We start from the raw sequence: 23,002 nt of genomic DNA on the forward strand, positions 1-23,002 counted from the left end.
TATTCACAACTCTCTGGAATACAGAGAAATACAAGCTTAAATAAAGCTTGGCTTCGATCATTGATCTTGCTTAGTAGGCATGTAGCCAACTTACATATATAGGCTAGACTTACAATTATTTCATTAAGCCTACATAGCCTAGTATAAATGTGAAATCATACTGGATGGTGAACCTGACACTATATTTCTAAATAGTATAGGCCTACTCCAAATACTTTACCTCTGAGATAGATTTTTACATCATGGCAGCAAGGCAGTGAGGTGGTGAAATATCCCCGCGCGCTATGGAGGCTGACCATTTGCGCCTGAGTTATAGCGCAGAGGATTTGGCACGGCTAAAGGGGATGATGATGTCTCTCTGCCCGGAAGTATTATCAGCCTGATATACTGCCTGCACAATAGCCTTTATAAAACATAGGGCATATCTACACTCACTTGCACGCACGAACGCAAAGGCAGGCTGCATACGTTTACGCACAGCCATAGCCAGTGCACATATAGACTTCCTATATCGAAAATTAGGCAACAAGTAAAAAAGAAAAAACAATTCGATAACATAAATTACATATCATAACTGCAAGCAAATTATCCTGCATTTTAGAAAAGTTCATTCAATCTAAACCATATTGAACGTAGGCCTATATTTTTTTCATGCGTCCATTATGTGGTAGCCAAATACATTTTCTACCGAAAGATATTATTTAAAAAATAAAATATGTACTTGAATTGCTGATTTAAACGAAAGTCTGAGAGCATTAAGTATTCCAATTCGACTCCTCCCTCCGGCCATGCCCTCTAATTACCGCTGCTACGCTCGCGCTAAATCCTGCACGGGACTGCATGTACTCAAAGAGTGACAGAGGGAGAGAAAGTGAGGGGGTAAACGATTGAGGGCGAGAGACAGAAAGAGGTAGTGTGTGCATATGTGTCAGTGTCCATAATTGATGACCTTCCAATCTACAATAATTGTTAGTGGTGGTCAATTGCGGCTGCTTTTTTGGGCTTCACTGTCCAACGGATGGTTTCATGTTGTGGCTCATGTGTCACCCAGTGGAAAGGAGAAGTGGGACTTTAACTGGACTCAAAGTCTCCCTACCCTGCGGCAAAGCGACCAACATGCGGTTGCAGAAGCACCTGTGATCGGATATCCCACAACTTTTAATTTAGACATCATTATTTTGAAATATAACCAGAGCATAAACAATTCTCCGACCTGATAAGCTACTATGACCTCCAAAGAGCCCACGGTTATGGAGGACCGGAGACGCAGTGCGCTGGACCAGCTCCCGCCGCCGGCCAACTCCAGCAAGCCCCTGACGCCGTTCAGTATAGAGGACATCCTGAACAAGCCCTCGGTGAAGAGAAGTTACTCCAGCTGCGGGACGGCGCACCTGCTCTCCTCCAGCGAGAAGCTGTCCTCTTCGAGTCACAATCTGTGCAGCCGGGCCCTTTTCACCCAAACCTCCCCACTCTGCGCTCTGGAGGAGCTCGCCAGCAAAACCTTCAAAGGTCTCGAAGTCAGTGTTCTTCAAGCGGCAGAGGGTAAGTCTGGACAGTCACATCTTTGTTTATCCTGTGTAGTTATTATGTACAGACTGTGTAGCCTAGGGTGATTCAGCTTATGGTCTACAAATGCAACTAACGAAATAGATATCAATGTTAGGTCTCTACGTGTGTGCTTGCAGTGGGTCTGTGCACACACATATTTCTTTCAGAATTTGAGTATTTAATTAAAGCACGACGCATGTTTTTGCATAACGATTTGAAAACATATATGTGTATCGAATTGGTTATTTTTATGTGAACAAAATATATTAAAGCTGAATAGTTCCACCATGTAAACACGAATAATAAGCGTATGCGAAATACTACTCCACATAATAATTATAACTAATGTAATATTTAGTTTAAGATTGTTATTATTAGACCTATTGTATCACATTATCTGTTATTCGCCCAGCGTTTCCCATACTCGGTCCTCGGGACACCAAGGGGTGCACGTTTTGGTTTTTGCCCTAAATTCAAATGATCAAACCTTGATTATTCGTTGATTATTTGAATCAGCTTTCAAGTGCCAGGGCAAAAAACAAAACGCGCACCCCTTGGGGTTCGAGGACCGAGTTTGGGAAACCCTGTATTAGCCTATATGTAGCCTACCCTATTGGTAATATTGTTGCTGTTGCTGTTATTGTTATTGTTGGTGGTGGTGGTTTTAGATGAGAAATACATACATAGGCCTGTTATTAGTCTAGCAGTTATTTCTGTAAGGTTTCTTGGATCGACATTATGCCTGGTGATTCACTAAATGCCTATAGGCTAATATCCTTATCCTCTAAATATCATTTCACAGGCCGAGACGGCACGACACTATTCGGTTCGCGGAATAACCCCAAAAAGCGCCGGAAGTCTCGCACGGCCTTCACCAACCACCAGATCTACGAGTTGGAGAAGCGCTTCCTGTACCAGAAGTACCTGAGTCCAGCTGACCGCGACCAGATAGCACAGCAGCTCGGCCTCACCAATGCACAGGTAATCACCTGGTTCCAAAACCGGCGGGCCAAGCTCAAACGCGACCTGGAGGAGATGAAGGCGGACGTGGAGTCGGCCAAATCCGTGGGCACAGTGTCTTTCGAGAAGATGGCCAAACTAGCCGAGCTGGAGAAATGCGCAGCTAACGGCGCGCTGGGCCCTAACAGAACCGAGTCACCCTCGCTATCGAACCATGAGCATGACACATCGAACAAACTATTATTGTCCTCACCTTCATCGCCATATACAGACCATACTAGCAGCAAGGGTTGCTCCGACGATGAGGAGATTGACGTGGATGACTAAGGATTTTACCTTTGTATCTCCCTCTTACCACGACGAAAGTTTGAAGTGCCATTAATGCACCACATGTATTCGTGAGGCTTTTATGAAGAACACTCAGCATTGCATGGACTGTGTCATATGCAACGACAGATGCAGACAGTTATTGTATTCATCCATTCATTTAACTAAAGTGGAATAGTTTAAAGAAAAGCAATATGTACACTTAACCTATCCACAAATTATCTGTCCACACACACACACACACACCCCCCCCCCCCCCCCACACACACACACACACACACACACACACACACACACACACACACACACACACACAGTCTTACCATTACGGGCTAACAACACTAGCTAATAACTCAACTTATGAATTATTTCAATGCATGTTTTATTTTGTTTAACTTCATTTTATTTTAAACGACTGTAATGGTTTGAATATTATAGGGGCATTCATATTGAAATACACACAACGTACTGTATGTTAGGCTGTGTGTGAGTGTTGTAACTATACCATAGGTCTACACATTTCAAACGTTTGATAATGGTGGGAATACATTTTCTAAAATAATAATCAAAGATAAATAATATTTCATCTGGTTGCTTGTAATATCAGTCACAATTTAATATATTTATAATGGTTTGTATACCTGTAAGTGCCTTTCAATGCCAGAACACCATTTAAAACCTAATGTAGGCCTATAAAATGTAATGTATTCCAAAATAAAATATTTCGTTTCTCAATATTCCTTTTAGTAGCATTTATTGAAGCACAGGCCTAAATAGTATGAAATGCTTTTGGGACCATTGTTAGTTTAATTCCAGCTCTTATTGCAATCAGCATTCTATATTATAATAACATATTTTTGTTGTTTCCAAATATTTTTTCACATTTCGGTCTAATATTAAATTAACATGCACCTCGAGCCAAAGTATCGTTTCTCTTTCACATTGAAATTATATTGAACACATTGAAAACCTGCTTTCTGACCCGGCAAAGTGTGTTTTCAGTTCCTCAATAGAATTGATGTGAGAAACGCCAATCTGGAGCATAGAGAGGCCATAAAGGAGGCACAAAAACGTCGAGTTCTGGGCCAGCTTCTCCAGGCTTTTTTTGTGAGTTTTTCACTCACTCTCTGCGTAGAAGCGTGAAACTGGCGGACAAATGAGCTTTGCTCCCCGGTGTGACAGCGACAATGGGGCCAGGGCGAACTCCAGCCGCGCCCAATACGGAGACAAGCGTGTCCCATTCCCCAGAAAAGGACACAAACGTTTGGAGGCCATATGGTTTCTGAATTTTCCTCACAATTCCAGTCAATTTGATGGATTGATTAAACACTCCTTTTTTGCTACAAAGGCTGTAATGCATACATAGTCCTTCTGAGGGCATCTGGGCTCATCATAGCTATCATTGTCGACCATTTTTTACTCGCGCGTTTTAAACAAGGCTATGCATCACAATTGAAGTCTCATTCTGGAGAGGGGTTTGGTCTGTGCTTTGTGTTTGTGTGAGGGGCTAGAAATAATATGTTTGGCTTTTTGGGCGATAGATCTTTCAGCAGTTCATCTTGTGGCCTGGGTGTTTTTCATGCTAAGTAGGGAAGGTTCATGTTTAAACCGTGACATTCGTGCGATTGGTAGAGGGCTTTGTTTTCGTTTTGTGTTCTTCTGTTAGCTACCTACGTTTTGTAGCTACCTACGTTTTGTCTTTGTCTATGACATTTTTTTATGAAGTTGAGAGCCTAGTAATGTGACCTCAAGACGTTAATAATAATAATAATAATAATAATAATATGCCATTTAGCAGACGCTTTTATCCAAAGCGACTTACAGTCATGTGTGCATACATTAATAATTTATTATGGAGTTAGATTTAATATATATATATTTATATATATATACAAAACGCACTTGGCCTAATATAAAACTCGCCTTTGAAGTTGAGGATCGAGGATAATTATTCAACCAATTTTATTACAAACTACTATCTAGGATTCCTACTAGAACTGTATTGTTTTCAGTTAGGCCTAGTTTAATGAAAACATAATTGTATTCAATCCATATAATCATTATTAGGCTATTAGGCTGTCAAAATAATAATAATAATACTTATCATGCATTTTTTTATTTTTTTATTCATAATAATAATAATAATAATAATAATTAATATTATTATTATTATTATTATTAGTAGTAGTAGTAGTAGTAGTAGTAGTAGTAGTAGTAGTAGTAATAGTAGAAGTAGTAGTCAAATTATCGAAGGACGTATTAGTATTTAAATTAGTATTTTCTTTGTTAATATTAGCCTACAATTTGTTTATTGTTATCATCATTAGTTTATTATTAGTTTATTGCTACCGTTTACATTGTTGTTAGTAACCTAGTGTATTATTAGGCCTATTGACAACACTGGCAGAATAGGCTCGAGGCTGCGTTATAGGCCTATGACTCGGGTACAGAGGGTAAGCCAACTTTAGCCCACACCTAAGGCTGAATTAAACTTCTAAAGCCCTGCGTTTATGTCACGTAAATACCTGATTATTTTATTAAATAATACAAAATCAAATCATTATCAATATATTTAAAAAACAAAATCGAATTAAAGGGATACTTCGGGATTTTGGCAATGAGGCCATTTATCTACTTCCCCAGAGTCAGATGAACTCGTGGATACCATGTTTATGTCTTTGCCTGCAGTTTGAAGGAAGTTGCAAACTAGCGCTAGAGCACAATGACTGGAAGTCTATGGGTATGGGCATGCTAGCAGATACCCATAGACTTCCAGTCATTGCGCTAACGCTAGTTAGCATTGGCTTGCGAAACTACCGATAACTTCCTTCATACTGGACACAGAGATATACAAATGGTATCCATGAGTTCATCTGACTCTGGGAAGTAGATAAAGGGCCTCATAGCCAAAATCCCGAAATATCCCTTTAACAATTAAATGCCTTAATTAGCCTATGGATGCATGTGTGGACAATGTTGATTTTCTTATGGTTATCAATATTGTACGCTGCTCTATTAATTTCACAGATCAACATTTCATTTTTGATTGGTTGTGGTGGGTATAATTTAGGTTGATGATTTATTTTTGCACTTATTTGTCGGCGTTTGTCGGAAATGAATTTAGAGGCCATATCCTAGAACAGAGAAGCTTCATGTGTTTTTAGTGTACTTTAGATATCTTGCTTCCACATGGTTTCTTATGTGGATGTCTTTAATGCAGGGCCAAATAGTGACCAGTACAAAGTGTGCTATTCCAGTGGGGCACGTGCTGGTCTCAGTTCCTTATTTTAAGTGTTGTCCAACGGCAAAGATAAGTACAATTCCCAATACCTCACTATGGTAATTAATCCACAAGTTTTAAGTGTATTTCAGCTCAGGAAAAATAAGACAATCACTAGTTCATTCGGTTGGAAAATTGAAGTTTGATGCATGAATCCCTGCTAAAACAATAGGGTCTGCACCCTTCTCCCCCTCCTCTTCCTTCCCTCCCCTCCTCCCCTCTCTTTCTCTCTCTCTCGGTCCTAATCACTTGTTTTGATAATTGGTTATTTGATTTGAAATTATCTTTGAAAGTTATCCACAGTTATTCAGGGCTAACAAATCCATTTTTCTTTATTTTTGGTTGTTGTTGCGTGTCCTCTTTTTAAATTCAAGTAGGCCCTATCATGCCGGCATATGTCACTTTCGCTGATAGCAATAGTCTTTTCATTTAGTCTTTTCATTTTTCCTTTATTTATTCAGGTTGGTTATTGAGAACCAATTTCCTTTACATTAGACCTAATGCAATAGTTTGAAGAATTGGAATGGATGATGGAAATAATCAAACATTTTGCCTTTCAATAAGTTCTGGAAAAAAATCATTTCGGTTGAAATAGCTTTTCATCAGTGTAGGATCAAGTGGTCAACATCATAAAGAAAGGAAGAAGAACAACTTGATCGATTCTTGGCTCGACCACGTCACCCTAGTAGGATTTGAGGTGAGAAATAATATAGATTAAGATGGGGGGAGCTTGATTAATCACTAAATAGGGTACATTTTAAAGTTTTAGTTATTAAGTTCCTGTACAGCCCCTTAACACTTCGAACTTCAATTTTACAGGCTATTGAACTAAGCATGTCCCTGACAAAATTTACTTTTACCGGAGATTAATTACTATCCACTGAGAGAATTATACCAGCCTTTTCCCCATGAATTTGCATATTAATCAAAATCTGGTTGATAATTCAAAACGGCAAATGGATTTAGAGGCATTGGAGAGGCATAACTCGCAAAAATCTCTCTCCCGGATCTCTCTCTCTCCCTCCGGCTCGGCTCACTCTCCCTTGCGCGCTGCTAAGCCGCTTGTCAAGTGTATTATAATCTGAGATGCAGAACGAACTCGCGTGGCTATTTGGTGAAGACAGAAATTGCCTGTCTACTTTTATGATGTGTTCATGCTGGGCAGGCAGATCTTAATGTGTGCTGTCAGATTGCCCAGGATTTAGAGGGAAAGAGACTGACTGTGTGTGTGTGTGTGTGTGTGTGTGTGTGTGTGTGTGTGTCTGTGTGTGTATGTATGTGTGTGTGTGATTATGGAGACCATTTGTTACCACTAATTTATCTATCCTCTATAGCTATAGAAATAACTAAAAATAACTAGCTATTGGTCAAACTTCAATTTTCAACTTTGGAATGTGCAGAAGGAAAGAACAGTCTATGTTTATTGTCTATATCTAGTGTGCAAGTATGGGGGTAAAAAATTTAAGATTACAAAGGCACCAACAAAAGATAGATATATAGGCTACAGAAAAATGGCCAATATAGCCTATATCCAGAGCAGCAAACTGAGTTGAAAGGGAAAATAGCAGGCCACATAAGGCTACATCAGTTATCAAACTTCCTCAACAATAGACAAATCAACAGTATCCCTACTCCCAGCTTGCTTTCATTGTCTACACTGAACATATTTAGGTGAAAGCACTCTTATCTTATGGACATAATCTAGCACTTCATGATTAAACCTTCTCAAAACAATATTAATTACACCTTTTCAGATTGATCTATTCATTTTAGTAGAAGTCTATAGACAAACCAAATTCACTGACTATGTCTCTGCCCCACATGCATTGGAATGGCTCCTCCAGCACAGCTGCTGTCTGCAGCTTACTCTAGGATTTTGGATTCAGAAGACATGAGACAAATCTGTCATGATCAGTTTATTATTGTCACACAGTTCACAGACAGGCAATCCAAAGCTGACTTTAGACGACATGTCTTTTATGCCTAGAGATCTCATCTCCAAAACTCCCACTTGTGTTTTATCAGAGCTGTTACAATGCTTTGTTATTGACTTCCATGGAAAGAGCAGAGATAAGCCCTGCTCATCAAGACACAAAGTCATTAGCTATATTAGGAGGCCAAATGTGTATTCATTATAGATCCAACCGTGATGTTGATTAAATACACTCCCCTTCTCATCTTCATAAACAAGAGTATAAGTTATTAAATCAGGATAAATCATTATTTATGAACACACATAATCCCATTCCAATATTGAGTTCTTTGGTTTGACTTGGAAATATGAGAGCTGTGGCCTGCTTGGTAACCCGAAGCGCACCGATTTTGTGTCTGTAAGGGCATTTGGGTAGTGTGTTTGTGTGTGTGTGTGTTCGTATGTCAGAGCTTGCCACCACAGTTATCTCATGACATAGCTGTCATCAGTTGAGTGTTTATGGTGACATAATTCTTGTTAATTGGTCTTCAGTGACATCCTCTGCCTTAAGACCAACATTTTTGACCCTACTGGTTAATCTAGAGCTACTAGTGCCCCCATGTGACCAGAGATGATAATGTTCACATGATACAGTTGAAGTCGGAAGTTTACATACACTTAGGTTGGAGTCATTAAAACTTGTTTTTCAACCACTCCACACATTTTTTGTTAACAAACTATAGTTTTGGCAAGTCAGTTAGGACACCTACTTTGTGCATGACACAAGTAATTTTTCCAACAATTGTTTACAGACAGATTATTTCACTTGATATCACAATTCCAGTGGGTCAGAAGTTTCCATACACTAAGTTGACTGTGCCTTTAAACAGCTTGGAAAATTCCAGAAAATGATGTCATGGCTTTAGGAGCTTCTGATAGGCTAATTGACATCATTTGAGTCAATTGGAGGTGTACCTGTGGATGTATTTCAAGGCCTACCTTCAAACTCAGTGCCTCTTTGCTTGAAATCATGGGAAAATCAAAAGAAATCAGCCAAGACCTCCACAAGTCTGGTTCATCCTTGGGAGCAATTTCCAAACACCTGATGGTACCACGTTCATCTGTATAAACAATAGTACGCAAGTATAAACACCATGGGACCACGCAGCCGTCATACCGCTCAGGAAGGAGATGCGTTCTGTCTCCTAGAGATGAACGTACTTTGGTGCCAACAGTGCAAATCAATCCCAGAACAACAGCAAAGGACCTTGTGAAGATGCTGGAGGAAACAGGTACAAAAGTATCTATATCCACAGTAAAACGAGTCCTATATCGACATAACCTGAAAGGCCGCTCAGCAAGGAAGAAGCCACTGCTCCAAAACCGCCAAAGAAAAGCCAGACTACGGTTTGCAACTGCACATAGGGACAAAGATCGTACTTTTTGGAGAAATGTCCTCTGGTCTGATTAAACGAAAATAGAACTGTTTGTCCATAATGACCATTGTTATGTTTGGAGGAAAAAGGGGAAGGCTTGCAAGCCGAAGAACACCATCCCAACCGTGAAGCACGGGGGTGGCAGCATCATGCTGTGGGGGTGCTTTGCTGCAGGAGGGACTGATGCACTTCACAAAATAGATGGCATCATGAGGAAGGAAAATTATGTGGATACATTGAAGCAACATCTCAAGACATCAGTCAGGAAGTTATTGCTTGGTCGCAAATGGATCTTCATTTACATTTACATTTTACATTTCCAAATGAACAATGACCCCAAGCATACTTCCAAAGTTGTGGCAAAATGGCTTAAGGACAACAAAGTCAAGGTATTGGAGTGGCCATCACAAAGCCCTGACCTCAATCCTATAGAAAATTTGTGGGCAGAACTGAAAAAGTGTGTGCAGCAAGGAGGCCTACAAACCTGACTCAGTTACACCAGCTCTGTCAGGAGGAATGGGCCAACATTTACCCAACTTATTGTGGGAAGCTTGTGGAAGGCTACCTGAAACGTTTGACCCAAGTTAAACAATTTAAAGGCAATGCTACCAAATACTAATTGATTGTATGTAAACTTCAGACCCACTGGGAATGTGATGAAAGAAATAAAAGCTGAAATTCTCTCTACAATTATTCTGACATTTCACATTCTTAAAATAAAGTGGTGATCCTAACTGACCTAAGACAGGGATTTTTTTTTACAAGGATTAAATGTCAGGAATTGTGAAAAACTGATTTTAAATGTATTTGGCTAAGGTGTATGTAAACTTCCGACTTCAACTGTATATGCGCTCAGATACTGCTATCAATTTATGTGCCTCTACTGCCACCTTGTGATATAGTATGTACATTACACCCTCCTTTATAAAGGAATTACTCAAGGAATGCGCAATGGTTCTGCATTCAGCGAAATGGGTTCCTTCCTCTCACACCAAACGCACATAACTATATCTTGAAAGAAACAAATGAAACATAATTTTATATTTGATATTACCGCATCCTCTGCAGTTGGAAAAGAAAGTATGACAGTGGGTGAAATCCAGTGGAGGCTGCTGAGGAGAGGACGGCTCATAATAAAGGCTGGGAAGGAGGTAATGGAATGGCATCAAACACATGGAACTCATGTGTTTGATGTATTTGATACCATTCCACTATTCTGCTCCAGTCATTACCACAAGCCCGTCCTCCACAATTAAGTTGCCACCAACCTCCTGTGGTGATATCATTGTACTGTATGTGTTTTAACCTGATAGTTGACATTCAGTGTGATGATTCTGTAACTCTAGGTTTTTATTAGATATGCTTTTTATCATGAAAGCTCATGAAGCAATATCATCTTCCTGTATCATAAAAAAACTTGTCATTAACAAATCATCCATTCTGTTCATGGAGCATTCACACACCACACACAGCAAGATACAGTAAGAGAAAGATGAATAGGAAAAACACAGTTTACCCTTGAGTATGTGGGCTGGTGTGTTGTGTGCCCTGCGGGGGAGGGCTGGTGTTTGTCCAGGCCTGCTGAGTTTTGGAGTGTCTGGAAAACAGCTCAGAGATAACCACTGTGTGGACAGATGATGCTCTGGAGAATGTACACAAACACACAGAGAGACTCAGAGAGATCCAGGCATGTTCTGAGACACAAATGAATACAGATACATACACTTTAAATATCCACACACAATGGCAGTCTCTCTAGGAAACATGGAGATACACACACATATGCACACACTCAGACACAGAAACAGAGACACAGAGACCCACTTGGGACATACAGACACTCAGAGATACATAGAGAGTCTGAGAGGTGAGACCTACTAACTGCCTGTCAGGCCCCTGCTTCGCTGCAGGACAATGACTAAGCACACATGCATACACACACACACACACACACACACACACACACACACACACACACACACACACACACACACACACACACACACACACACACACACACACACACACACACACACACACACACACACACACACACACACACACACACACACACACACACAAACAAACAAACAAACAAACAAACAGAGAGAGACACAGACACAGACACAGACACAGACACACACACACACACACACACTCAGTGGCAGCTAACAAAAGCCATTTCAGCAGCAGCTCTTACTTATCTCACAGAGTTATGGACCTGTCTGCAGTAATGGCCTGTCAGACCCCCCCCCACTCACACACACACACTCTCTATCTCTCTCTTTCTCTCTCTCTCACTCCTTCTCTCTCTTTCTCTCTCTCTCTCTCTCTATTGCACGCACAAACACACTCAGTAGTGCCAGCTCTGTGACACTGTGTGTGTGTGTGTGTTGTTGTTATGTTACTCTTTATTTTACTTTATAGGTACCAGAAAGCACACAGAAATTGTACTTTACTTTTCATGTAAATTACAGGTTACATAATACTACATAATACTACATAATACTAAATAATATTACATAATACTAAATAATGAAATGTCACCTATATCTGTTCATGTGCCTGGGTTTCCTGCTCAAGATGTGCTCATAGACGACCCTGTCTGTTCTCTACTCTTCTCCACCAGAGGTAAGTAGAGGGTATATTCTTACCAGTGACAGAAAAAAATCCATATTATTCATATCATATAAAGCTCCAATCATACCCATGCAAGGAGCTGTATTATAATGTCTAATTTATATTCACATGAATAAACGGCAATGGAATTATGCATGCCTTGTGAAAACATATTACTCTCTATCATATTGCATTTTGCTGCATGTTAAATAATTGATATGGATATTTACAACAATAAAACAACGCAAATATTTCATTGTCAATATGACAAATAAAGATTACATTTTTATTTTAATGTTTTTATTTTCTTGTGATGAGAGAAGACAGTTGAGCAGCGTATCTCTCAAAGTTGTAAAAACAAATTAGCAGAAAGCAATAGAAAATTATCACAGTATTATCGACAGAATTCCACTCCAAACAGCAGATAATACAGTTTTTCTCAATCGCGTACTAGCAATTTTTGGATCGGTGTTGAAATGTATCTATAGCAGAACAGCAATGATCAAATGCTCAAATACATTTACAGAACTTTTGATCATTGTCTTGCCTTTGTACCTGACTTGCATATCTCAGACCACATTTTGCAAAATATTCAATACAAATGTCATCAGTGAATACAAAATTCACTGTTAAATGTTTTGTTCACAGAATATTAACACATTGTTTTCATCAGAAGACAAATGGGTAATGCTTTATTTGGATAGTCCATCTGTAGCTATTCTACAGACTATCTACAGACTATCAGTAACATTTCAACTAACTACTAATCCTAACCCAAACCCAAACCCTAGCCCTAACCTTAACCTTTATCCTAACCCTAGCCCTAACCCTAACCTTAACCCTTACCCTAACCCTTATTCTAAACCTAAACCTAACCCTAACTGTAATCTTAGCAAGCAGTTGCTTATCAACAGATAGTTTGTTGATAGTATGACCATCTGTAGAGCATCTACGGTTGGACTATCCGGACTATCCAAATAAAGTGTGACAAATGTATGCAATTGTGTTCACTGTTTCCGGTAATCAGTAAATACTACTGCACAAAATTCTAAAATCACCCCATCAGTGTCATACCATGTACAATATATAGAAAGATCTAGGCAATGAGGACTGTCTAATTATTATTTTATATTTTTTTACAATATTGTGGACATGCAGAGATGTAGTGAATGAAGTTAGGTTACTTCCACATTACTTTGGGTTGCTCCTCATCATCTCCAACATTGTGACCTTCTTTACATTATAGAGCTTTGCTTTGGTGTGGATTGAGGCCTATACATGTATATCAGTTGTGTTCCTCCATTGTATTGACCTTTCCTTATTTCTATTGTGGATTGTATTTCTGTGCGCCAATGGAAAGTCTACAAAACAATGAGCAAACCAACATTTGTATTTAATACATGGAATTGGATTGTGATGATATCGATTATTGAATCCTGCACACAATGTGCATAGCAATTTATTTATAGATTTTTTTTTATCAGGAGTAATATTTGATTTGATGTGTATGAATTGTTTGGTTAAATATGCATAAAAGGAGAGTAATTGCCCATAATTCTGCACCTTTTCAATTTTGATCATCATGATTTAGTGACCGCAAAGAAAATGTATTGATCTACTGGGATTTTTAAACCACAGACTAATTTTGTATTTTGTCTGATTTGTCTCAAGAGATGCTTGCCTTAATCTTTTTGCAGGCAGTCATGTTCTTTTGATGAATGTATTTGCAATTTTGATGGTATAATATCGTTTTGATTAATGTATTTATGTTTTGAGAAGGCACCATTGTTCCAAAAAATGCTTCTAGGCCTACACGATTGAAAAAAACTGTAATGAATTGCTGTGTGGTATTGTTTATTGGTTTAGCACGTGTAATTATTTGTGAGGATATGAATGTGTAGATTTGAATATGTGATTATGCAGTTTTGGGTTTGTTTGCAGTTGAGGGATTTAAAGGCTAGTTCGTGTGCATATATGAGTACAGTATCAGTTCATGTAACATTGTGAGGTTCTGTATTTGTTATACATTGATGCACCACCGTATATAACACTTTAAATGGACCTATGATTCGATGTATGTTAGCCTCTTACGGGCTAAGTGCTGTTTAGAATGAGCTCTTCTCCTGTGTGCACATTCTGATCTAAACTTTAACTAACATTAACTCTGATTTACAGTGCATTCGGAAAGTATTCAGACCCCTTGAGTTTTTCCACATTTTGTTACGTTACAGCCTTATTCTAAAACGGATTAAATTGTTTTTTTCCCTCATCAATCTACACACAATACCCCATAATGACAAAGTGCTAAGTTTTGCAAAAAAAAAAAAAAAAAAAAAAAAAAAAAATATATATATATATATATATATATATATATATATAACATTTACATAAGTATTCAGACCCTTTACTCAGTACTTTGTTGAAGCACCTTTGGCAGCAATTACAGCCTCAAGTTTTCTTGGGTATGACACTACAAGCTTGGAACACCTGTATTTGGGGAGTTTCTCCCATTCTTCATTGTAGATCCTCTCAAGCTCTGTCAGGTTGGATGGGGAGCGTCGCTGTACAGTTATTTTCAGGTCTCTCCAGAGATGTTCGATCGGGTTCAAGTTCGGGCTCTGGTTGGGCCAATCAAGGACATTCAGAGACTTGTCCCGAAGCCATTCCTGCGTTGTCTTGGCTGTGTGTTTAGTGTCGTTGTCCTGTTGGAAGGTGGACCTTCGCCCCAGTCTGAGGTCCTGAGCAAAGTGGAGCAGGTTTTCATCAAGGATCTCGCTGTACTTTGCTCTGTTCATCTTTCCCTTGATCCTGACTAGTCTCCCAGTCCCAGCCGCTGAAAAACATCCCCACAGCATGATGCTGCCACCACCATTCTTCACCGTAGGGATGGTGCCAGGTTTCCTCCAGACGTGACACCTGGCATTCAGGCCAAAGAGTTAAATCTTGGTTTCATCAGACCAGAGAATCTTGTTTCTCATTGTGACAATTGGGTTCTTGGTCACCTCCCTGACTAAGGCCCTTCTCCCCCGATTGCTCAGTTTGGCCGGGCGGCCAGCTCTAGGAAGAGTCTTGGTGGTTCCAAACGTCTTCCATTTAAGAATGATGGAGGCCATTGTGTTCTTTGGGACCTTCAAAAATATTTTTTGGTACCCTTCCCCAGATCTGTGCCTCGACACAAAACTGTAAACTGTGGGACCTTATATAGACAGGTGTGTGCCTTTCCAAATCATGTCCAATCAATTGAATTTACCACAGGTAGACTCCAATGAAGTTGTAGAAACATCTCAAGGATGATCAATGGAAACAAGATGCACCTGAGCTCAATATCGAGTCTCATAGCAAAGAGTCTGAATACTTATTTAAATAAGGTATTTCTGTTTTAAATTTGTAATAAATGTGCAAAAATGTCAAAAAACTGTTTTCGCTTTGTCATTATGGGCTATTGTGTGTAGATTGATGAGGAACATTTTTTATTTAATCAATTTTAGAATAAGGCTGTAACGTAAAAAAATGTGGAAAAAGTCAAGGGGTCTGAATACTTTCTGAATGCACTGTATATCTCAGTCCACACCATTCACTCTGTCTTGGAACAGCACTCAGTCTGTGTCCCCCTGTAGCAATGGAATCAGAGAGAGGGGGAATTGAGGGACAGAAAGTGTGTGTGTGTGTGTGTGTGTGTGTGTGTGTGTGTGTGTGTGTGCACTCGTGCATGCATATGTAGTGGTACCTGTGCTCTGTCTTAATGTGTCAGGGCCTCTGACACTGAGATCTATCTTGCAGTGGGCAGGAGAGTGGGAAGAGGGAGATTAAAAGAGAAATAGAGAAAGAGGAGACAGTAATTAAACCTCTTGGTGGACTCTGTGTTACTAAAATACTGCCAGCAGCGGGCGGAGTGATGGAGATGGTAGGAGGGGTTGGAGGAGGGAGATGTAAAGAGTAGTGTGTGTGTGTGTGACACTTTTATTACCAGCAAGGCGATGCAATATCCTGTCTAAGGGGCTGGGCCACAGTGACAATGGTGTCCTAATTTGCCATAAAGAGAAGGCCTCTGCTCTGGCATCAACCACAACCACAGTCATAAACACAACCAGACAAAACATCGGACAGACCCTGCCTCAGTATACATTATGACCTCATCTTGATTTATGAAGGTTTCACAGTAGGCTCATGCACTATTGCATCCAGTCCATTTCATCTCATATGACTACAATGAAGTTGTACCTTTGTTATATCAGAGAAATAATCAATTTCCATGTCAACAGTTGACAGTGATTATTCTTTCCTCCGTTTACGATTCAGAATGGAAATCATAAAAGCAGTCCCCCCCCCCCCACACACACACACACGTAGTCAGTCAGTTTCTCTTATTTCAATCTGTGCTGTTGAATCCCTGTTAGATCATCTATATGCGGCGGAGTCTGTTCTTACAATTTTGCACTGAATTTCTTCATTTTAGGCTCAAAAGATGCGCCCTCTGCGTGCTGTGTGATTGGAGTGGTCTTTCTGGTCCATGTTGCTTTAAGATTGGCTGAGCAGGGAGAGAGAGTGGTGGGCGATCCAGAGGGGAGAGAAGAGGAGTAGTGGTGGGGGTGGGGGGAGGGGTTGGTATTGGGGCCAGGGCCAGCTTTGAGAGGATAATCCATCTCCATCACTTAAATGATTAGTCCCATTAATCTGCTGTAAACTAATAAAGTAAACACGATACCCTCCACTACTGTAGCCTCTCTCTTCTACTGGACTGAGCTTCATTAAGTCTTTAGTACATTAATATGTCTTCATGTCCTCCTGCCGTTCCCATCACCTGGTGCTGTGGTCCCCTGGGACAATGGTGGCGGTCTCTCTCTCTCTCTGAGTGAGAGGACAAGAGGATGTTGTCTGCCTTGGGTGATGTGCGTGTATGTGTGTGTTTGTGTGTGTGTGATGTGACGAGTGCTGTGGATTTAATTTGTGGTGTGAGGCTCAGAGGCTCAGATGGCCCCCGCGGTCGCCACGGTAATTTGGCTGATCAGGTTAGAGAGCCGTTGCCGCAGCGCGGTGATCAATCATCCGGGTGTCACGGCGACAGAGGCCCGATAGGCGTTGACTCCACCTGCCTGGCGTGAGCTTGCTCTAATTGGCTCTAGATTGATGCTGGGATGTTTTCCTGTGATGTCAAATAAAAGTTTGGACAATTAAAGGCAGTTAAAGTCGCAGGGCCCCTGAGGCCCCTGGCGGCCCCCCCCCCACCGGGGCTGTTGGAGGTGTTTACGCTGTCACTGGGTTGCAGGATGACAACATCAGGACGAGTCAGACAGTAGGCTTTGCCTGCCTGAAGTTAATGGGGAAAGAGAGGAGAGAGGATGTAGTGGGGAGAGAGATAAAGAAGAGATACTATGTGGCGTGGAGGTGTTTGTAGAAAGATAGAGAAGATGCCAAACCTCTCCTTGGGGACCCCCAGCCATTCCATGTATTTGATCTATTCCAGAGCTAGCACACCTGATTCAGCTTGTCAACTAATCAACAAGCCTTTGACTAGATCAATCAGGTGATCTAGTTCAGGGCTACAAAAAATTGTAAAACGTCTGGGGTTCCCCTAAGCATCAGGGAGTGTGCATGTGAGTGTGTGTGTGGACAGAGGGGTCTGGGCTGTTTTAAACTCTGACACTGTTTATCTTGATGAGTGCCTCTCCTCATTATTGACCCAAACAGATCATAACTCTTTCACAACACACTCTTAACACACTCACACACACACACACACACTCACACACAGCCCTTCCGTAGTCCGACAAACACTTCAGGCTTCCGTTAACTCAAATACATTTAAACTCACACAGAGACACACACTCTGACACATCGTCTAAACAGAATCTGTATGAGAGAGATGGATGCACGTGCTTAACAGCTGGACAGACCTTTACGGAGACCATTAGATCGACACTGGCTTTGGCTCTGTGGCGTGTTATGAGTGATTACTTTCTAGAGTTCCTTAGACTGTCCTATGAGGAGAACAACATTTTGATATCACTTACAATCACATGCCATCAGATATGATATCAGATACAGTAGAAATCCTTGGTAGCCTTGGTAATAACGGTTGTTCTCATGTTTTGGGTGTTAGTGTCAGGTTAGGGTTAGGGTTAGGGTTAGGTTTAGGGTTAGGGCTCCTCATGACTCCTCAGTAAGTGTTTTCCTCCTGCTTCCTGTTGCGGATTGGATGATGCTGTCTCCGCGTCTTTTACCCCCTCTATCAGGGATATTTATTTGCTAAGCCATGGGCATTGTGATATTACAGGCTCAAGTTCGTAGTATGATTAGTAATTTACAGTAAGTTAGAGTTGACATGCAACACTAAGCCAATGGGATGGGAATCCCAGGATTAGGTTGACATTTCCGGAATCTTAGTTGTCATGATCTGGTGATTGCCTAACTGTGAAATGTCAGTAATTCATGCTCAGTATACTGCTCTAATGTAACTCGTCAGACTTCATGTTACCCTTGTGTAGTCCCCTGTTGCTCAGTTGGTAGAGCATGGCGCTTGCAACGCCAGGGTTGTGGGTTCGTTTCCCACGGGGGGCCAGTATGAAAATGTATGCACTCACTAAACTGTAAGTCGCTCTGGATAAGAGCGTCTGCTAAATGACTAAAATGTAAATGGTGTGTAGTTTGAGAGAATTGCTTTTATTTGGTTTAAATACCAATAGCACATTTTAGACTACTTTTAGAATTTTACCAATAAGGGGTATAGATATTCTAGTGACCAAAATAGTATCAAAGTAACTACATGTCATAAGGACAACTAAATAGACTGTATTAAGTGTTGCTGTGTAACACTATCCTGTTGTTGTGTGCCGGTGTTGTGTCTAGGGGCTTCTGTTTGCTCGTTTGTTGCTCTTCTCTGGTTCTGGGTGACGCTGCTTGGCCTCTGATCTGGGCTGACCTGAGATCTGTTTGTTTTGGTTCTCCGTGTCCATTAACCCAATTAGAGCTGACCTCTGACCCCACAGAGAGAGCTGTCTGTCACATCATGCTCCTGCAAAGCCAGAGGGACTGCAGCACAACACAGACCGGCTCTCTGTCTGCACACACTTTCTACTGTCTCTTTCTCTTTCTCTCTGTCTGTCTTTCTCTCTTTTTTTCTTCCTGCTCCTCTTTCCCTCTCTCTCTTTCTCTCATTCAAACACATCCATATTGACAGACCGATAGACCGACAGAAAGGCAGAAAGCTGGCAGCTAAACATATTGGCACAGACATACAGAAACAGACAGACAGACAGACAGAAACAGACAGACAGACAGACATTGAGACAGACAGGAAAAAACACAGACAGACAGAGGAATGCAGACAGCAGTGTTTTAATGAAGTGAGGGAGTGGATCTGAGCCGGACTCAGACAGGTCTGTTATAGTGTTTTGGATAAGGGAGGCGGAGGGCTGAGGCATGGATCAGTTTTTGCAGCTCATCCTCTCACTAAGTGTGACTAGAGAGACACTACAGCCCTATCAGAGCAGCCTTTAAGCTAGCCACGGGCCCCTGGGGCAGCATAGGCACCAGGCAGTCTGTGTGTGTGTGTTTGTGTGGGTGTGGCTGTGTGTGTTTGGGCTGGATGCTTGTTTGTTTTGGTATACGTTGCTGTGTAATTGGGAGGGCCGGGCAATGAGGCCAAACCGGTAAACAGCGAAACATCCTACCTGTCCAAATCACTGTGATGACAAGTTAGTGTTTCTGTGTGAGGGTGTGTGTGCGTATCTCCGTGTGTGAAAGATCTGCAGTCTGGTTGTGTGTGTGTTCACTCAAAGCTCCTGCAGTAAAGACTCATGTACAGTGGCTTGTGAAAGTATTCACCCCCCTTGGTATTTTTCGTATTTTGTTGCCTTACAACCTGGAATTAAAATGGATTTTTTGGGGGTTTGTATCATTTGATTTACACAACATGCCTACCACTTTGAAGATCCAAATATGTTTTATTGTGAAACAAACAAGAAATAAGACAACGAAACAGAAAACTTGAGCGAGCATAACTATTCACCCCTCCCCCCACCCCCCCAAAGTCAATACTTTGTAGAGCCACCGTTTGCAGCAATTACAGCTTCAAGTCTCTTGGGCTATGTCTCTATTAGCTTGGTACATCTAGCCACTGGGATTTTTGCCCATTCTTCAAGGAAAAACTGCTCCAGCTCCTTCAAGTTGGATGGGTTCCGCTGGTGTACAGCAATCTTTAAGTCATACCACAGATTCTCAATTGGATTGAGGTCTGGGCTTTGACTAGGCCATTCCAAGATATTTAAATGTTTCCCCTTAAACCACTTGAGTGTTGCTTTAGCAGTATGCTTAGGGTCATTGTCTTGCGGGAAGGTGAACCTCCATCCAAGTCTCAAATCTCTGGAAGACTGAAACAGGTTTCCCTCAAGAATAAAAATGCACCTTATGGAACAGCAGGGACTGTGAAAAGACACACACCCAGGTACAGACACACGCATACACACACACACACTAGCACACGCACTCTACACACACATACAGTTGAAGTCAGAGGTTTACATACACCTTAGCCAAATACATTTAAACTCAGTGTTTCACAATTCCTGACATTTAATCCTAGTAAAAATTCCCTGTCTTAGGTCAGTTAGGATCACCACTTTATTTTAAGAATGTGAAATGTCAGAATAATAGTAGAGAGAATGATTTATTTCAGCTTTTATTTCTTTCATCACATTCCCAGTGGGTCAGAAGTTTACATACACTCAATTAGTATTTGGAAGCATTGCCTTTAAATTGTTTAACTTGGGTCAAACGTTTCGGGTAGCCTTCCACAAGCTTCCCACAATAAGTGGCTCCTGACAGAGCTGGTGTAACTGAGTCAGGTTTGTAGGCCTCCTTGCTCACACACGCTTTTTCAGTTCTGCCCACAAATTTTCTATAGGATTGAGGTCAGGGCTTTCTGATGGCCACTCCAATACCTTGACTTTGTTGTCCTTAAGCCATTTTGCCACAACTTTGGAAGTATGCTTCGGGTCATTGACCATTTGGAAGACTCATTTGCGACCAACCTTTAACTTCCTGACTGATGTCTTGAGATGTTGCTTCAATATATCCACATAATTTTCCTTCCTCATGATGCCATCTATTTTGTGAAGTGCACCAGTCCCTCCTGCAGCAAAGCCCCCCCACAGCATGATGCTGCCACCCCCGTGCTTCGGCTTGCAAGCCTTCCCCTTTTTCCTCCAAACATAACGATGGTCATTATGGCCAAACAGTTCTATATTTGTTTCATCAGACCAGAGGACATTTCTCCAAAAAGTACGATCTTTGTCCCCATGTGCAGTTGCAAACCATAGTCTGGCTTTTCTATGGCGGTTTTGGAGCAGTGGCTTCTTCCTTGCTGAGCGTCCTTTCAGATTATGTCGATATAGGACTCGTTTTACTGTGGATATAGATACTTTTGTACCTGTTTCCTTCAGCATCTTCACAAGGTCCTTTGCTGTTGTTCTGGGATTGATTTGCACTTTTCGCACCAAAGTACGTTCATCTCTAGGAGACAGAACGCGTCTCCTTCCTGAGCGGTATGACGGCTGCATGGTCCCATGGTGTTTATACTTGCGTACTATTGTTTGTACAGATGAACGTGGTACCTTCAGGCATTCGGAAATTGCTCCCAAGGATGAACCAGACTTGTGGAGGTCTACAATTTTGTTTCTGAGGTCTTGGCTGATTTCTTTTGATTTTCCCATGATGTCAAGCAAAGAGGCACTGAGTTTGAAGGTAGGCCTTGAAATACATCCACAGGTACACCTCCAATTGACTCAAAATATGTCAATTAGCCTATCAGAAGCTTTTAAAGCCATGACATCATTTTCTGGAATTTTCCAAGCTGTTTAAAGGCACAGTCAACTTAGTGTATGTAAACTTCTGACCCACTGGAATTGTGATACAGTGAATTATAAGTGAAATAATCTGTCTGTAAACAATTGTTGGAAAAATTACTTGTGACAAAGTAGATGTCCTAACCGACTTGCCAAAACTATGGTTTGTTAACAAGACATTTGTGGAGTGGTTGAAAAAATAGTTTTAATGACTCCAACCTAAGTGTATGTAAACTTCCGACTTCAACTGTACATTGTAATATTGTTGTATGGTGGTATTATACATTTTGTATTGTAGATATGCAGTGGTGTAATAATGTTATAATAATAATGTTAATAATGTTATAAAATGTAATGTTTTATGTTTTGTTTTATGTGTAATATAAGTGCCTTAATGTGTTTGGACCCCAGGAAGAGTAGCTGCTGCCTAGGCAGCAGAGAATGGGGATCCCTAATAAATACAAATACAAATACAAAACTGCAAAACAAAAACAAAAACAAAATCTTCCCAGTCAGATTTTCATTTTTTTTCACACTGTAAACATTGTGTTCTGGCGTACAGTACCTTGCAAAAGTATCCCCCCCCCCCCCTTGGCGTTTTTCCTATTTTGTTGCATTACAACCTGTAATTTCAATTTATTTTTATTTGGATTTCATGTAATGGACATACACAAAATAGTCAAAATTGGTGAAGTGAAATGAAAAAAATAACTTGTTTCAAGAATTCAAAGAAATAAAATAACGGAAAAGTGGTGCGTGCATTTGTATTCACCCCCTTTGCTATGAATCCCCTAAATAAGATCTGGTGCAATCAATTACCTTCAGAAGTCACATAATTGGGGGGGGTGAATAGTTATGCACGCTCAAGTTTTCTGTTTCGTTGTCTTATTTCTTGTTTGTTTCACAATAAAACATATTTGGATCTTCAAAGTGGTAGGCATGTTGTGTAAATCAAATGATACAAACCCCCAAAAAATCCATTTTAATTCCAGGTTGTAAGGCAACAAAATATGAAAAATGCCAGGGGGGGGGGGGGGGGGGGTGAATACTTTCGCAAGCCACTGTATACTTGGATGTG

At 40.7% G+C, this 23,002-nt stretch overlaps 1 protein-coding gene across 1 annotated transcript; it reads left to right on the plus strand.

The window, feature by feature from the left end:
* Nucleotides 1–1,226: 1,226 nt before the first annotated feature.
* On the plus strand, nucleotides 1,227–2,835 carry LOC311138944 (transcription factor LBX1-like; the record flags this gene model as incomplete). The annotated part of the gene is made up of 2 exons (XM_084173761.1): nucleotides 1,227–1,542; nucleotides 2,351–2,835. 2 exons carry the CDS (start codon nucleotides 1,227–1,229, stop codon nucleotides 2,833–2,835), a joined length of 801 nt encoding a protein of 266 aa, XP_084029887.1.
* Between the last annotated feature and the right edge of the window lie 20,167 nt (nucleotides 2,836–23,002).

The sequence above is a fragment of the Coregonus lavaretus genome (assembly GCF_964263955.1).
Source record: "Coregonus lavaretus genome assembly, chromosome: 1".
Lineage (NCBI taxonomy): Eukaryota > Metazoa > Chordata > Actinopteri > Salmoniformes > Salmonidae > Coregonus > Coregonus lavaretus.